Genomic DNA, 19,216 nt, shown 5'->3' with positions numbered 1-19,216 from the left:
CAGCCTTCCAAATGATTTAAAAGAGAGTCAATCATTAAACATATTTAAGAGAAAATACAAGCATACTCTTTTACATACTATACTGTAGCTTACTCTGCTTCTATATCATACAGCATGTTGGTGCAATTTTTTTTTCCTTTTTCTTTTAAGAGTCATATTAATCATAAAATACAGAATATTTAAGTGAAATTCTAAATGCTATATTACTTGGTTATATATATTTATACATCTGTATCAGTATTTTCATGTGTATATACGCAATAATGACATATTACAATACAATATCAAATAATTAACACTTGTGTGTCCCCACCTTTGCCTGCCAACTCCTCCCCCCCCCCCCCCCCAATTAGGATTTTAATTCCTTTGTTTTCACCCCTTTCTTGCGTTATGTTTGTTTGTTTGTTTTGTTTTGTTTTTTTTCTCTCTTTCCTTGTAAACTGTGTAAGCCTTTTCCTGTTGAACGGTAATCAGGGGGATAGACCTCGATAGGCCAATGGCTTTCTGTCCTTCCCCCACATCCGACGTACAGTGGAAATCATTTTTTTACTGTCTTTTATTATCTGTTTATACTTGTCAATATTTGTTCTCCTGTATAAGAATTTTGTTTGTATTTATATATTTATGTATTTTTGTGTATTTTAAAGAGGTGTAAATAAATGAATCTGAATCTGGATCTAACATTCATTACTTTTTATTATGTACATGTAGCTATATGTATTTATCTTTTAAAATGAGGAAATGGGAAGGATATTAACCACTGTGATAAATGCGCTTTTAAACCTATATTTAGTAAATTTTAGGCATTTTTTTTTAGAAATAGAGATGTGGAAAATCTAAACAATCATGACAAAATGATGTATAGAGCAAGCATGGGCTGACATCCCAAGGAGGACGCGTCCCCCTACCCAAAAGAGTAGGGGGAACACAATATCAAATGTCCCCCTACTATTTTTGATCTTTTATGATGGAAAGAAATACATCATAAAAATCGAAATTAACAGTTATTTTGGACGAGATGACCTTACGTTTTGGGTGATTAATTTTCTTTTTTACTTGTCAAATTTATTTTGTTCGTCAAGTTTATTTTGTTCGAAATGACCTTTTGGGTAATTACCTTTTTTTCTTTTCTATTTTTTTTTTTTGCTTTTGCTTCTAAGATTTTCCAGACCCGGTTCCCCTAATTTTGGGGAGAGATGTCTGCCCTTGAGAGTGTGTGTGTGTGAGTTGGATAAATCATGCTAATTGAAAATTGGCGTTATATTTTTTTACATTCGTTTCTTATTCTGAGAGGAGGGCTGGGGTCTGATAACTTTTTTGAGGTGGGGGTATCAGATTTGTCAGATTTGTTTGGGGACACTTGATTTCCCATCATCGCTTCGTTCTCTCGAAATTCCCGTAAGCTTGGAAGAAAGTGTATAAACCAGGTTTACTTCAGTCATTCCTTTCAAGCTCGGCGTACTTATTTTTCTTCTGCATCTCTCTACATCATCCCTGTTGTCATGTTATTCAATTCGCTATCATTTTCTTATCAAAGTATGTTTTATCATGTTGATGGGGCATCCGCAGTAACATGTACCATGGTTACGTCTATAACTGGAAGAGCAGTGGTGTAGTGGTTCCAACTTTCGCTTTTCAGGGTCGTGGGTTCGAATCCAAACTCAGACTAACGCCTTGGGCAAAGCATCAATCCACACTTTGCAACCCTCAACCCTGGTGCTAAATGGGTACCCGGTAGGATACCATTGTAGCTTGTCCATTATTGTGTGCATTCCCCAGGGAGTTTCGGGTGTGCATATGCTGTGTAAAGGGAATGACTGACAGAATATTGCAGGAAAAATACTAGTATTGTTAGCTCTTAGATCCGCGCTAGCCTAGAAGAACGCAGTCATTTTATAAATGACCCTGAATAGAGTTATCCATCCAATTTTAATGTTGTGCAATACATTTTGTTATTTCTATACTGTAAACCCAACCAAAGATTATACATAACAGGATTTACAACATTATGACAAAGATGAGAATACATATAGTTTACCTTTGAAAGAGGCATTATTTGTATAATGTATTATGGTAAAAGGCAAATAAGACCAAACCAAACATTATAAATAACCGATTTTATAGTATTATCACTTACGAAACGCACACATCGTTAGTAATATTCTTTGTAATAAACAATGTGCAAGGACATTCTCTTATCGTCTATCGATTATCATCTTCTTTGTCTTATAGTTAACCCTTTATTGAGGCATGTTATGATTACTGTTTACACGTGATTTAGCAATGGGAATAATTTAATCACTCCTTTGAACGCAAAAAGAGGTTTTTCACTAATGGCATTTGGTCTCCAGAAAAAAAGTCATCTCTCCCGAGTAATGGAACTTTAGATTATCCTTTTTCTTTAGTTACAATTTTACAGGGTGTGTCAATCCCCCCCCCCCCGGATTCATGCCTGCATTGCATGGGACATAAAGAGTTTTTTTACATTCTCTACAAAACAGCGATTACTTTGAAAATGTAATTAAAATCACAAGGGAGAGCTGAGAGGCTTATATCGAAAATTGGTGGAGCTGGACAGCAGGTCATACGAAGATTTGCACCGGACGAACAATTGCAATTATGTCATTATCCAGAGTCAAGAGATTCCGATGCTGTCCCAGACCATCAACTTTCGACAAAAGCCTCTTTGCTCTTCGTTGTCATGTGGCTTTCATTTCCAAAAGAATGTTTGTATTGGAGAGTTTCCCAGTAGTAAATGCGAAAAAGTCCGAATTGTCTTCCGACGAACGGAGTTACCGTAGTGAGTTAGTTCTTCTTGGGGTTTTCGTCTTCCTGGATAGTTGTACTTCTCGTGAAATACCCTCCTCGATTTTCTTCTACACGTAATGGTGTTTAATTCATATCACTCTTGTTTAACCACAACGTGCTGGAAATAAGCAGTGTCAGAAGAAGAGCCACCAGTCTTTAGATCCATGTAGAGGGCGTGATTGCAATTATCTCCAAATACATCACAGAGCACTTAAGTTACCAGCTGGGTACGGATAGCCTGCAGAGGCACAGTTACTCTGATTATAAAACAAAAGAAAGCAAAGAAGTGTATTACAGTTTCATTCAGATACGATACAAGCTGGTCACTGGTTAAAACCCCTAGCTTCCCGAGATACACCACAGAAGGATGAAGCAATTTTTAAAAAATAAATGTCATTTCATTTTCATTGTCATTAGAAAAGTGATAACAAAAATCATTGCATCTCAAAGTATTTCTGTTTCATATAAAAATAATGTCATATGAGATTGTATACATCATTGACATAGAAAAGGTATTTTTTACCATTTCGTATATATATATATATATATATATATATATATATATATATGTATATACAGGCTTTATCACAAGAGGGAGGAAGGATTATCAGCAAAAGTTGATAAGAAATAAAAGCGTATAGGGAAACATGCCCCTCCCTGTCTCCCTGAAATAGGGTGTGTGCATCAACAAACAGACGACATAAAAGTGTTGATCAGTGATGTGTGCCGATGTACTGATGCCCTCTACGATCTTAATCTGGGTATTTGATTGGCTTACTTGTGAATGATCTTGTCTGACTTGGCATCTTGCCCACAGTGTAACATGTCGTACGTCACATTCACTACATCAGGTTTTCCAGGAGTTATAGTAGCAGTCAGTCCGCCGATAGCGTTTTGCTGTAAGATGGAGGTGGAGATAAATAGTTCCAAGCAAATAAACAATCTGAAGAGGCTCTTGTATCGGAAGTACCTTGAAAGAATTCATTAATTGGAGATCGTGCTTACATCATTGTAATAAAAAACACCCTAAACAAGTAATCCCTTCATCCATTACTGGCCTGTCAACATGTTTGTGGCAAGTGATCAGTGGTCAATCTTTCAGATAATCCAAGGGTATCATGGCCATTGGTCAATCTATCAGATAATCCAAGGGTATCACGGCGATTGGTCAATGGTCAATCTATCAGATAATCCAAGGGTATCATGATGATTGGTCATTGGTCAATCTATCAGATAATCCAAGGGTATCATGGCGATTGGTTAATGGTCAATCTATCAGATAATCCAAGGGTATCATGATGATTGGTCAATGGTCAATCTATCAGATAATCCAAGGATATCATGGCGATTGGTCAATGGTCAATCTATCAGTTAATCCAAGGATATCATGGCGATTGGTCAATGGTCAATCTATCAGATAATCCAAGGGTATCATGGTGATTGGTCAATGGTCAATCTATCACATAATCCAAGGGTATCACGGCGATTGGTTTATGGTCAATCTATCAGATAATCCAAGGGTATCATGGAGATTGGTTAATGGTCAATCTATCAGATAATTCAAGGATATCATGTCGATTGGTTATTGGTCAATCTATCAGATAATCCAAGGGTATCATGGCATTTGGTTCATGGTCAATCTATCAGATAATCCAAGGATATCATGGCGATTGGTTAATGGTCAATCTATCAGATAATCCAAGGATATCATAGCGATCGGTCAATGGTCAATCTATCAGATAATCCAAGGGTATCATAGCGATCGGTCAATGGTCAATCTATCAGATAATCCAAGGGTATCACGGCGATTGGTCAATGGTCAATCTATCAGATACTCCAAGGGTATCATGATGATTGGTCATTGGTCAATCTATCAGATAATCCAAGGGTATCACGGCGATTGGTCAATGGTCAATCTATCAGATAATCCAAGGGTATCACGGCGATTGGTCAATGGTCAATCTATCAGATACTCCAAGGGTATCATGATGACTGGTCATTGGTCAATCTATCAGATAATCCAAGGGTATCATGGCGATTGGTTAATGGTCAATCTATCAGATAATCCAAGGGTATCATGATGATTGGCCATTGGTCAATCTATCAGATAATCCAAGGGTATCATGGCATTTGGTTCATGGTCAATCTATCAGATAATCCAAGGGTATCATGGTGATTGGTCAATGGACAATCTATCAGATATTCCAAGTGTATCATGGTCAATCTATCAGATAATCCAAGGGTGTCACAGCAATCGGTCAATGGACAATCTATCAGATAATCCAAGGGTGTCACGGCGATTGGTCAATGCTTACAATGTTCCTTTTTCTAGGTTATCAAACAATTTCAGCTCGCGCTTCGCGCTCGCATTATCTGATCAGTAAGATACATATCCGTTTAATGGCACTCCTTAAAATGCCTCAATTAGGTCAGTATCCCTGAAAATTGAGTGCGGTTCGCGCGCCCACTAAGTGACTCAAGAATTTTGCTGGTGCCTCCCTACCCCATACCGTAACCCACGGTCCGTCACTGATTCAAAGGTATCGTTACAGAATCTGTGGTCAATTGTTAATCTACTATCCATAAAATCAAACATGGCTTACCTCATAGTATATATTCTTGTTGATTGGTTGGCCATGATCCATTATGACGTCCATATTCCTGTGATCTAGGACGAGAATTCCTCCAGGCTTGAGCATCGATTTGAAATTCTCGAAGCATTGCCGATACTGATCGAAGTTTGGCGATGAGTCGAGGAAAGACAACAAAGAGTTTCCTATGCAGAATACAGCATCAAATAGTCCGTATTTTGATAGGTCCTCGGTCAGAGAGAGCCAGTTTGCCTGTTTAATTTCTACGAAAGAAAAAAAAATAAGTTTACGTTACAATGCAGAACGATAAACGTTCTAACGTAAGATCCTTTAAAAAAAACACAATAGGCTTATCAAATAATAGCTATCTATACAAAAACACGGATATATTAATTTGTGAAAACTGTTTGGAAATTACTTTTCAACAAAATAGCGACAAATCAAGCAACGCGAGAGGCTTTCCTGTCAGACAATCGATGCAGCTATTTCACGGGAAGGCCATGGTACAGAGAGGACACCAGGCAATGCTGATAGGGGGAGGGCAAGAAGACCTGGACCCTGATGAATAGCAATTATGAAACAATAAGCCAGTTCGTAGTTCCTTTCTGCGCATGTTCAAAAGATTCTACGCATGATCAGAGGAAGGTCATTTGTACTAAAGTGACATGGTGCTTTAAAATCTAATGAGATAAGCACCAACTTTGATGTCTTGATTAATAAAATATTCTTTTGAATTGTCGTTTTCATTTACATCCACAAAAAACAACAATGCTTCCACGAACGACTGGTATTTCACAGTTTGCAAAGTACATTGTGCAACATGCTAAGATGCATTTTGTTCGACAAGTTTATTTTGTTCTATATGACCTTTTGGGTAATTACCTTTTTGCATTCAAAGAAGGGATGCAACAAATGCCTCCATTAAGTGTTCATTTGTGTGCTATTCTAGTCGCCTGGTCTACTTAATTTCTTCATCCTGCTATGTAAAGCAAGCTTACGCAATACCTTGCTTTGAATTCTGCCTATCATGATGAAAGAAATGAAAGGTCATTAGACCAAAATTGTCCATGAAGTATCTACGAACTGGTCTATACGTCTCATTGGTCCTTGGTCAGTACATTTAATTAGATGCGCGTGTAACATTGATCCTGATTGGTCAGTCCATTTAGCGATTGATCGCTATTTTTTGTGTGACGGAGCCCTGAATGTGACGTTATCATTTTTCTATCGTTGAATAGCATGGATAATATACAGCTACACAACTCGCCCTGCCACCTCCCCCCTCCTTTCTGGTGTCATCCCCAAAATTATGAGAAATGACGATATGAGTGCGTTGAATTTCGTTTGTATTGATATTACACATGTTTACTTCAAGTGCATTGTTTTTGCTCGGTTTTGTTTTGTTTTAATCGATTTTTAATTTATCTATGAATTTTATTTTTTAAGTTGAAAATTGATAAAGCAATAGAATAAAAATAACATATTAACAGAAATAATGAAGGCAAAATTTGAGAGCTTAGTTTTGAAAACGTCGCACTTCTCTGAATATTTGGAGCAGAGCAAAAAGATGCGTGAACGCCAGGGGCCCGTTGCAGAAAGAGTTGCTTTAAACGCAAGCCAAAAATCAATCGTGTGTCCCAAATTCACGCTGTTGATTGGTTGAAAATCAAGTTGCCCATGATTTTTTAGAGTTGCGATTGATTGCAACTGTTTCTGCAACGGCCCCAGAGCTACAAACTTACCCCAGTTTTTTAGCTGACGTCGATCTCTTTCCAATTTTGCGTAATTTAGAAGCGTTTCTGAGACATCACTACTTACTACCTCCATCCCTTGTTCGATGAGGAATATGGAGTCTTCACTGAGTATAACATAAAAGGAAATTCAAAAGAAGGACATGAAGATAACATTCCATTGTGAGCCACCGTCCTCGAGAACAGGGGCCCGTTGCAGAAAGAGTTGCAATCCAACGCAATTCTAAAAATCATGCGCAACTTGATTTTCAACCAATCTTCTTCTTCTTCTTAGTTGTTCTTCCCCCGGTATTCGAGGATCAGCGGCTATCCGCAGGTTGGGTGTTGAGCAGAAGTAATTTCTCTACACGAATGTGATGAATTTTAAGAATGTATCTGAGGCAGTGGATCATAACATTGGCAGCAAGAGCGATAGAAAGGTGCGAGGAGGGTAATAAGATATTAGTGGCAAAGATGAAGGTGTGAGCAGAGGTGAAGGCTTGGCTGACTGAAGCAGGGAGGTTTAGAGATAGGACATGTTGAATGAGAACACACCGTTGGGGTTTGAGGACTGGGCAGGAAGCAAGGAAGTGGGTGGAGCTTTCTTCCTCCGTTGAGCAAAGTCTGCAGGTGGCGCTGGGAGACTTGCCTATGGTCTTCAGTCTTTGTTGTGTTAGATATGTGCCTGTCAGAAGTTGGGAGCGAAGTCTTGCAGCAATACGGAGGTGTGAGGGAAGTGCAGGGAGAATAGACGGCTAGGGCCTGGGAACGTTGAACAATGCTTCCAGTAGGCAAGAGTGTTCTTCTCTTGAATGGCATCAACTAGGTCAGCATTGTGCTTCTTGAAGATGGCCTGGCGGCACAATCTTTTCCAAGTGAGGTAGTCGATGCTCTGGGAGCCAAATAGGATGGCAGGCAAGCTGTATTTGGCGATTAGCTGCTTCCAGTAGGAGATGAAAGGGACATCAGCAGCGAGAGCATGTAGAAGTATTCTATGCTCAAACCTATCGCTTGGTAGAGTAACCAGTTGCCCGAGAGTCATCAAGGTGTTCAGGTCGATCTGCATAGAGAGAGGGATAATTCCGGTAAGGAGAAAGACTGCCTCGTTTGCTGTGCTTCTGGGGAGCCCTAGGATTTTTTTGAAGAGAAGGGCCTGTGCTGAGTCTAGCTTATCCCTGGATCTCTTGGTAACTCTAATGGCAGCAATACCATAAAGCATCCTAGGAATGCAATAGATGGTCCATAACTTGGCAATAGTTGGAGGCCAGAAGTTGTTTCTTGAAGCCGAAACACCTAGCAGAGCAAATATGGAGTTATATCCCTTGGCAATGATTTTCGGTGCAGGATCTTGAGAAGTTGAGGACTTGGTGACACCAAGATGGGGATGCTGACTGACTTCTTTAACTTCCTCTTCATTCAGGTACCAAGTGTGCTTGAGGTGGCCTTGAACATTAAAGAAGAGGATTGCACTTTTTGATGGATTGATCTTGTACTTCCATGTGGTTGCATAGGTATGGGTAAGACTCAGCATGCATCGAAGTTCTTTGGCTGAGAACGCTATGAGGGCCACATCGTCAGCTAGAACAATTACCCCCGCATACAGGTTTTGGCAGTGGCAACAAAGATCTTTGTCTCTTAGCAACTTTATCAAGCCGTCAATGAAGATGTTGTACAGAAGAGGGGAGAGGATTCCTCCTTGTCTCACACCCTTCTGAAGAGGAAATGAGCAGCTGGCATCCCCTTTCCATAGTACTCTGCTGGATGCACCATTGTACATTTCCACCAGTGTTGACTGAGCTTCGAGTGGTATAGGCGTGTCAGCTAGCTTTTGAAAGAGGCCAGGGTGCCAGACACAATCAAAAGCTTTAGCAGCATCCAAGAGGGCAAGATATGTTGGCTTCTTCTGAGAAGTATTCAGCTCAATAAGCATCTCAAGGGTCAGTGAAGCAAGAATACAGGATTTTGAGGCTTGGAATCCAAACTGAAGTTCGTCAGGTGTGTTGACTTCAGCCAAAGAGTCCCCAATCTTAGGTTTTAGGGCAATTTCCACGAGCTTTGATAGAGTTGGGGTCAGGGAGATACCTCTGTAGCTAGAGGGTTCGCTGACAGGTTTGCTCCCTCCTTTGTGCAGTGGAATAATCATTGCTTCCTTCAGTGACGCTGGAAGATGTGCCAGTTTGATGGAGTTTTGGAGGAGAAGGAGAAGAAGGCGACGGAAAATTGGACCCGAGTGAACCAGATGCTCAGAAGTTATGCTGTCGAGGCCTGGGGATTTGTGAAGCTTGAGTTTTCTAATGGCTGTGTCAAGATCATGGGAGGTGAGAGTAAGTAAGACTTCTTCTGCACCTTGTGATTGAGTGAGGGGCACATTAGGGGAGTGCTCAGCCATGTGTTTGGTTCCTTCGAAGTTGGTTGCAGTAGGATCTGAGGAGAGATCTTGGAAATAAGATTTCCAGCCCTTGATGACATCCTTGCCCTTGAACAGGGTCTCTTTGTAAACCATGAATGGGAGGTCCACTGTTGAGGATTTGCCTGCTTTGTTTAACTTTACCAGGCTGTAGAACAAGGAGCTGTTCATGTCATTTGCTGACTCTATCATCCATGCAGTTTGAGTCTGTTGGAGGCTTCAGATTGTCTCAGGGCTCTCCTGAAGTCCTTTTTGGCTTCCAAATAAGATTTCCAAGTAGGATGCTCATCTACTGGTTTACCGGCCTGTTTCCACTTCTTCCAGTAGGCTAAGGAGTGGGAGTAGGCAGATTTGACATCCTGAGTCCACATTGGTTTGCCTTGCTTCTTGTCTTTATGGGCTTTGTGAGGAAGTTTCAAGGAGAGCTATAACATCTGATTTTGAAGGCGACCAAAGAGCAGATCCACAGTGGCATGGTCCAGAGATAGTGAGTGTAGATTTCGGAAGATGGTAGCTGCTTCTAGGTCCAGAGGGTTGGTGTAATTTGAAGCGATTTCATTGCGATCACTGGGCCACAAGATGGAGTATCTCTGGATTGGTGTGAGATTGTTAGCGGTTGCCTCAGGCATGCGCTTTAGTCCAGATGGGGACTGAGAAGTAGGGAGTTCTGCAGTGATGAGAACAGGACGATGATCTGAGGAGTTGAGGGGATGTTCTGCAATAATTTTATGTTGAGAATAGAGCCCTAAATCCTGTGGTGGGATGATAAAGCCATCGATCCTGGATTTCTTAGAGCCATCATCAGACATGAAGGTATAATCACTACTAGAGCAACTAAGAGAAGTAAGACTGCACAAGTCTTCTGAAGCAAGAGAGTTCTTGAGAATGTCAGCCGTGCATTTCCTGGGAGAAGTCTTGGTGGGGTCAGCATTGAAATCTCCTGCAACAATCTTAATGTGGTTACGTGTGTCCACAGAACTCAAAAAGGACAAGATAGTGGACAAGCATAAATGGTATTCATTCACTTCATCATGAGAGGTACCTGAAGGAAGGTAGCAGTTAATGAAGAGGAGGTTTGTTGATGTTGAGATATGCTTGGTTGAGATGGCTTGAACCCGTGGTGTGGTGCTTTTGAGATCTTTGGAATCTATGAAGAGTGCATTACGTAGGAAGATGGCGAGACCTCCCTTGCCTCTTCCAAATTTGGGAATGCCAGGGTAAGTCTCCTCTTCATGTGCTTTGGCAAAAGTGAGAAAATGTGAGTCTAGACGGGAGAGGGAGTGGAGCCCATGTTGGTTTGCCCAGTGCTCTTGGATGCAGGTAACATCTGAGGTGCATAAAACGTGCTGGATGAAGGGAGTGCTACTGGTGGTGCCTCGAGAGTTGAATGTGACTACATTGATCGAGCAGGAGGTAGAGCACTCAGGCTGCTTTGAGCTAGATGGATTATTTGATGGTGAAGGACGTGTAGGTTGGACAGAACGACCTGATCCTGCGGAAAGTTTGGGTGGGAGAGAAGGTAAAGAGCTTTTGATGCGGCAAATTGGAGTGATTCTAGGAGGGACGCATGTGTCAGTGCCGAGGCTCTGCCCTGGTGAAAACCCGAGGGGGTTGAGTTTGGGCGGTGCGTTGATGAAGTCGGAGCTGCATGGGTGGTCACACGTTGGGCAGGAGGAGGATGTGGAGGGTTCCGCTCAGAGGCACTGCTACTGGGATGTGGCAGAGAAGCGTTTGTGGGGGGCTGTGAATATGATGAAGCAGACCTTGAGGGACCCTGGGAGGTATGAATAGTGGGTACCGCAAAGGGGTGGCGAGCATTTCCTGCACGAAGGAGTGGCGTAGGTGAAGGGACATTGCATGGTGAAGTGGCTGGTAGAGGGTTGGTAGGAGACAGGACAAAGCAATCACTAGGTTGAGAGGTAATGGAGTTGTCCAACCTGGTAAGTGGAGTTTTTTTGGCCTGGGGTAATCGAGCCTCTTAGACTGTTTTTTGAAGGATTCCTTGACCAGCTGGTAGAGTGTGTAGGAGAACTGTTAGGCTCAAAGAGATCAAGACTTTGAGTGTCTGCAGTAATGGTGGTAAAAACACGACTCTGTCTGGATCCCATTTGCGTTTGAGCTGCTGAAGCAGGACTCTTCTGGATTCTGATCCCCATAAGAGGTGGAATTTGGCTAGGTGAAGTAGGGTGATCAAGTCTAGGAATGGAAGTGGCTTTGGGTGCAGAGGTATCTGCATTCTGCTTTGGTGACATGACATCTCTGGGTCTGTTGCTCCCGAAGTGAGGACTTCCTGGGCTAGTAGAAGACTTACTCTGCTCTCTCGGAGGAGAGAATCTAGATCTGTTGCTCCGGGTAGCCGTGACTCCTTGCCCAGTGCAAGATTTAGTCAGTCCTCTATTAGGGGAGTCTCTAAGTCTGTTGTTCCGGGCAGGAGTGACTCCTGGTGCATTAGAGATCTTATTCTCTCGTATCTGTGGAGAATCTCTGGTACTGTCGCCCCGGTTGGAGGGGTCTCTCGGACCGATGGAGGTTTTATTCTGTCCTCTCAGGGGGGAGGAATTGGTCGCCGAGGAAGTTTGGGCATGGATTGAGATTGCAGGGAGGCAGACTTGGGAACAAGACGCTTCTTGGGCGAGTTAGATACATCGACTTTGGTAGTAGAGGTTGGAGTCTGACTTTTAGAAGGAGAATCTCTAGGGTCCAAATGCTTAGGAGGGCTTTGGAATGCTCTCCTTTGAGATGGAGAATCAGCTGGCTTGATATGGCTTCCTCGGTTAGGATCACTAGGAAAGGGTCTAAGATGGATTGTTTTGAGGAGATCCTGATCGGTTGTCTTGAAGTAGCCAGAAACATCCTTGTTCTGTCTGTGTGTCTCAGATGACGTTTGGCCTGACTTTCTATGTGTGTGTTGTGAGATACTACATGTAGATGTAGGATGAGGCTTAACAGAATTGCCATGTTCCTCCTCTGTTCCAGCATTGGAAGCATGTAGTGAGTCATTCAGGTGGGAGACAGGGGTTCCTTGGCGTGCAACAGAAACTTTGTGAGTGGTGGGAGTTTCCAGGCGAGAATAGGGAGGGAAATGGTGTGTCACCTTGTTCACCTTGCTATGTCCAGTAGCGCGCTTGTCCTCTCGAGGATACGGAAGTTCATTCTCATCAATGCCATGGGTCAGGCAGATAGCAACAAGGTAGTCATTTGAGGATAAGAGCGATACAATCAACAGCGCGCATTTTGGACTTGCGATTGATTTTTTTGACTTGCGTTTAAACGCAACTCTTTCTGCAACAGACCCCTCAGCTATTATTTCAATGAATCTGGATAGAGAGATTCACCCGTATCTTTTAAGGCCATCGCACACCTGACGACTGTTCGCGATCCGACTTTGGAACAAATCGCATTTTGCTCATTTTCTGAAAATGTGAATGAACATATCATTTTCTTTGAGGTGAAAATTAAATGAAAGAATACTAATATTACAATTTTTAAAGGCCAAATTAGTTTCAAATCGTAGCCAATCGTACGACTGCTATGGCGTCATTACGACTAGATATCAAAGTTGCTTGTATTCTAAGAAGGATGATAGTATAGTCGCAGATTTAAATATATAGGTATTCGTTACGATGATTTTGTATTGTTATTATTATTGTTATTATTATTTATTCGGCATAACCAAACACAAACAACATATACAATCAATAGTATAAGGAAATTCACATGGATGCCTGGAAAGAAAAAAGATTAACTAAATAACTATAACCCGAAGGTCTTCCTTTCCAATCTTGTGACTTTACAAAAATAATATACATGTAATACAAAATAGTAAAATACAACTATACAGTTGTTGAAGATGACAACAAATTAAATTTGAATCAAACGAAAAATCGAAAATAAGAAATGTCAACCTGGGTAGAAGTAGAGCTTACAAGAACAATGAAAACAGTTTAATCATAATAATTAAATGTGAGCACGTTCCCATGCAGACTGACACAATTTAGAACATTACAAAGTAAGATACTCAAAGTCTCAATATTAACATCATATTCTACTACATTTTATTCTGAAATCTGGTCGCAGACCAATCGTAAGGTGTGCGGTCGCCTTAAAGTGTATTAATTTAAAAAAAAATATTTGTACAATATTTGTACACGAACAGCATCAGAATCTATTGACTCTGGCCAACGACTTATTTGCCATTATTCGTCCGGTGAAAATCTGAATTCGGATGATCTGCTGTCCCAGGCCATTTCACTCCTCATATTCTTTAATTTGTTTGATGAATAATATAATTGTTATATTATGCATTGTTTTTCACCTTCTATTTTATTATTTTGTATTTTCATATGACCTCCTGAGGAGAAGTAAATGAAACTAAAAGAAAACGAGGCTTTAATTTGACACGGTGATATTTGATATTTCGCCATGTCGTCAAGTATAAATAACACAGTACAGAATATAGGCCTACCTACTTATTATCTGGACATGAACTCAAAATTTGACAATTGATCACCAATAAAACGTAATGCATGTTTCAACCAACAATACCCCGTTCTCACTGGCGAGCGTTCCGTTACTAACGCAACGATTGGCCATTCGTAGCTGATCGCGATTTTTTACCATTTTTTTCTACGGCCAGTGGATACGAGCTGATACGATCACACTTCGAACACTGCACGAGTAAGAACACAATTCCAATCGAAGCACGAATCGTGTCAGTGGGAACAGGGTATTTGAATAAAATGAAATGATTAATTACCCTTTCCCGCATGCCGCATCAAGAATACGACAAGAGTTGTTTCTTTTCAACACGTATAGCTGCCACGTCTTGTATTGCTCTGATCTCTCTGATGACGTGAAGAGCTTCTGAACACTGTCATCATCTTCAAATTTCGATGTGACGTCCTTAAAACAAATCAACATGGACAAAAATGGTTGGGCCCTTTAAATTATTCATGCAATGAATCAAGCAATATAAATCGCTTACTCCATCCTCAAACAGACAGCCAATTGATAAAAAACAGTATATTTGTAAGCCAGTGATTGGAATCTTGGCAAGTTCCCTATTAAAGCAATGTAATTTCTCATCTACTTGGTTTTTTTTTGCTTGGCTGAATCAAATTAAATAAAATATTACAGTAAAAAGACAAATAGTTAAAGATGTATAGATGTATAGATGTAGAACACAATAGACATGCCAGCTGGCAGAGAGTAACTCAGAGCATAACTATTATGCTAATATATGTACCAGTGAAAGTAAGCAGAGCTAGCCAGTGACATTGGAACAATAGATGTATGCACCTGCCTAACATTTCTACTTTAGGATGAATGCCATTGTTGTTCCACTGCACTTCACTTCCAGCAGCCAAGCAGTTAGCATGGACACACCCTTACCTCTAAGGTAATAATACAGACCAATACATGCTATAGTGGGTATAAAATATAACAGTAGATATGAATTAATAAGATATTCATCAATAGAATGAATAAGCAAATGAATAATCGAATGTATAAATGAATGAATAAGCCAACATTAAATAAAAAAACAAATATAAAATGTATTTTAAAATGGTACCCGCGACCATTTTATCAACAGTCGATGCGTAGAGTATTAATGTCACTATGAACCAGTTGCGTACAAGGGAGGGAAGGGGGATTGGGGAGCTTGCCACCTTGTCACCCGCCACCCCCCCCCAAAAAAAAAAAGAATATATATATATATACATGTATGTATATATATATATATATATATATATATATGATAGATAGACCTCGTACCAATTTTGGTGACCTTTGACCCGGTCAGCCATGACCTTTAGTCTGATCAGCCACGCCCTTTGACCCGGTCAGCAACGACCATTAGCCCGGTCAGCCATACCCTTTGACCACTACGCCATAGTTGTGCAACCACCGTGACGTAGTGCGCCGTCATCCCAGGGAATTACCCCGTCGGGTATTGCACCAAATCGCATCATCGGTATATTGCATCACTGTTGCGTAATCGGGTTCGTCATCGCCACGTATTGATGACTTCCGGTCAAGACCGACCTTATGACACGATGCAGGGACGTTGCACTGCTGGGGTATTGTTAGCATATGATATGATGCACAAAAAAAGACATTTGATTTCTATATTATTTTCTACATTATAATTTCCTATTTAAAAGGTGAAAAGTTATCTTTCTCTGCCTACCGGCAGATATGTCAAGTGCCTCGCGGTCCACGAAGCGATCACCCCATGCATGGTCAACGCGTTTCATTGAACTCGCGGGGTTATCCGGGGCAATCCAGAATGGTCAAGTACAAGTTAATTATATAGAATCCACACTCTTTAGTGTATATGATAATATTATGTCTTTTGGATTGTATGTAATTATGTTTTAACTTGCCTATGTTTATATTTTTTAGGTTGCGAGGCAACTTCTAGGTTATTAAGTTTGTTGCTGTTTTATATATACTGTACTATACCATGCAAGCATTTCCTTGGGGTCTGATAAGAAATGTTAAACAAGGTGTTCACACGAAGACTAGCACAAAGAAATTTCTTGTTGGGAGCTGGGAACTTCAGTACACAGTTCAATGGCAGGGAGTTTAGGATGCATGTTCAGTCCAAGAGTATAAGGTTTAATTACACATCAAAATAGTATGCCCCTTAACAACACCAGATGACGTTGATGAATTAATAACTGAAGTAAACAACGAAGTTATCTCCTCCCCGCTTATACTTATAAAGATACACAACTCGGAAAGATTTTAATTATGAATGGATAATGCAAATACCTACACTATCCAAACCTTTGCTGTTCAATATTGTTATATTGCAGTCACTTCACATCCTAAAATACAACGCTCTTTTATCAAGTGATAGTTCAGTATGTCCTTTCTACTCCTAAAGTCCTATTTTCACTCCTGTCATTATTTGCGTTTTAAATCTGAATAACTCCTGATTCTTCGTTAAAACAAATCAACAAAATTGGATAACAAATAAAGAAGTTACTGAATTTTACAGCTTATCAATATTTTGTGAAAACAGTTATATGCACATCGTCATAAATATTTATTAGATGGGCTGATGATGTCACATACCCACTTTTTTTTCGTAAGTTATTACATGTGGTATTACATGAAATCCCAAATGTTTTGATCATTTCATACATGTGTAAATGATGTGTCTCCATTATGATCAAATAAGTTGCGACAATACATATCTAATCTACTTAACCAGTTGTCAATCCAATTGTTTTAGTTCTTGGAAGAAAAAATAGCAATAAACCTAATTTCATGGTATAAGATACAAAAGAACAAGTGGGGATATGACATCAGCCCAGCGAATGAAAATTCATAAGGACATGCCTATAAAACTGTCTCACCGGAATAATGCAAATCTTTGAAATTCAATATTATTTGTTATCCGATTTTGATCAAATTTTCCGCAATCTGCTTTGTGAATTTCACTCTGAGATATAAATATCTCCAGTCTGAATGATCCCTTTAATTTCCATAAAGAAATAAAAACCCATCCCCTCCTCTTTTACCCTGATTAATCTCAGATTATCTGGACAATCTTATCATACAGTGCGTCCCACAAAGAAAAACGAAACCGAGATTTATCACAACTTAATCAGAGAAACAATAGACAAATGACCCGCCGTTTTAAAGCTTAGAATCTCCTCTTTCATCTGAAATTACTTAGACAATTTCTCATTCAGGCATTAGTGAGCAAACATAATTTGAAAAGGGGATACCAACATGTCAATCCTTCGTATTATCGTTCGTCTAAAAACTTACCATTCTGATCACTTATTGGTCTTGAGCCTGGACCTCAAATCTACAAACAATCTGTTGTTATTGTTGCTGTTGCTGCTGTTTTCACGGAGGTTGATAAACGATGATACGTATTCAAAATAGCCACTTAGTTGGTGAAAACGTGTCCGACAAAAACAAAAAAGCACAGCCTGGCCGGTATTGATGGTTTAGGTCGCCCCTATTCACTGCCGTTCATTTCGTCAGCTGCACCGGTGGCTTCTTTCATCTCCCATTGACTTTGTACATAACGAGCGCACACACACACACTGACACACACGAGAAGAGAGGTGACTTATTTCAGGATAAGGCCTGTTACAACCGATAATCCCGACCTTTCGTTTGAGGACGCGGACGCTTATTTACAACGGTCGTTGACTTTGGAAGGGACTTTTTGGGACCGTCATCATGGTCGTAAAACTCAGTCCTGCAATGCAAATTGTGTGACATGAGATTTTTTTTCGTTTCGCATCTGCGACGGAAACATTCAATATGCGTTTCGTGTGCAAAATTCTGGTTGCTACTATGGTAACAGCGATTTATCCGATTGAGGACGACTTTCCAAAGCCACAGTTGACTCCTCCTAGAGCTCGAGAGGCCGCCCGGGGGGCCCACTTCCATAGATTAGTGGATACCAGTAGCGACCACCCGTAAAAGGGGACAGAGTGGGCAGGTACGTTACGTATATAGGCCTATGTAACGTTATAAGGGTGTCAAAACGATGTTTAAAATGCTGAAATAAGGGATATATATTCAATACTTGTAGGGTTTCACAAGCCAAATACTTGTTAAGAGATGCATTTTCATAATCTGGAAAAGAATTGCTTCCCTTGTTTAGCATGTTTAGGGTACTTTTCGAAACCCCATGGTCGTGCCTGGTATCCACTCATCAATGGAAGTGGTCCCCCCGGAATTTGAATCTAATCCCCATTTCTGGGGAATGTAAAACATAATGCCCCTCACATCGTGTGCGAGAGGCATATCGTTTGTGTATAAGGAGTAAACAAAAGAAACAAAGAAACAAAAGAAACAAAAGGAAACGAGTTCAAAGGTATCGCATATGATGTGTACATATCAACGCATGCGAAATGTTCGGCTGGAGAGGTTGATCTTATCCATGAAATCAATTGCCAGTGATCCACCAATAATCCACATTAAATGTAATATCGATTCGATGGACTGTAATGATCTATATTTAAGCCTTCATTCAGTAAGTTTTTCCTCACTCAATATGTTCTCGATTTGTTTGAAAAACCACTTTCTTCTCCATGTCATAAATCTATTTTAGGTCCTGCATTTTGAATATCTCCAGCCATCAGTCGTAATATACATGCATGTATGCGGTACGGGTGTCGCGGAAAGGGATTTTGCACACGAAAAGCAGATTTGTAGGGCCTGTAACCCACCTGTTACACAAAGCTTAGCATTGATCGTAGAGCAGTTTTCTACGTTTGATTCTATTGACTGTAATGCACAATCAATCTTAAAAATCAAGTGTATGATTAAGCGTTAACTTTTGTGTTAGGGGACCCTAATACTAGCGTCCGTGATGATTGCGAAAGGTCCCAAATGTCGCACCAACGCATAATGTCGCAGCAACGCATAATGTCGCAATCTGCGACATTATGCCAAGTAGTCAGGTCCAGATTTAAAAAAACGTGCTCAGAAAAAGTGCTTCAGGCATTTTGTGTTAATGCTGATTTATCAATTGTTTTAAGGTAATTTAGGGGTGCTGAACCCAAAAATGCTGTTTGCCAAACTTGATTCCGACGTTTTCATCCTCAAATCGGCAAAAAACACAATGGCGGCATTTTTAATGCAGTTTCCCATATTACACGATTTTATGGGTGATTGTATTTAAAAAATTGGGATCTATGCGT

General features: G+C 40.4%; 1 protein-coding gene across 1 annotated transcript; it reads right to left on the bottom strand.

Moving 5' to 3' along the window:
- Positions 1-432: 432 nt before the first annotated feature.
- LOC121406058 (glycine N-methyltransferase-like) lies at positions 433-17,670 on the bottom strand. The gene is made up of 6 exons (XM_041597067.1): positions 17,322-17,670; positions 14,293-14,438; positions 7,142-7,257; positions 5,412-5,662; positions 3,587-3,705; positions 433-3,065 (listed from the first exon to the last, which is right to left on the bottom strand). The coding sequence occupies exons 1-6, from the start codon at positions 17,322-17,324 to the stop codon at positions 3,020-3,022; spliced, it is 681 nt and encodes a 226-aa protein (XP_041453001.1). The 5' UTR covers positions 17,325-17,670; the 3' UTR covers positions 433-3,019.
- Between the last annotated feature and the right edge of the window lie 1,546 nt (positions 17,671-19,216).

This window comes from Lytechinus variegatus, chromosome 19, assembly GCF_018143015.1.
Source record: "Lytechinus variegatus isolate NC3 chromosome 19, Lvar_3.0, whole genome shotgun sequence".
Taxonomy (NCBI): Eukaryota; Metazoa; Echinodermata; class Echinoidea; order Temnopleuroida; family Toxopneustidae; genus Lytechinus; species Lytechinus variegatus.
Note: the sequence above shows the minus strand (reverse complement) of the source record. Positions and strands in the feature narration are given on the sequence as shown.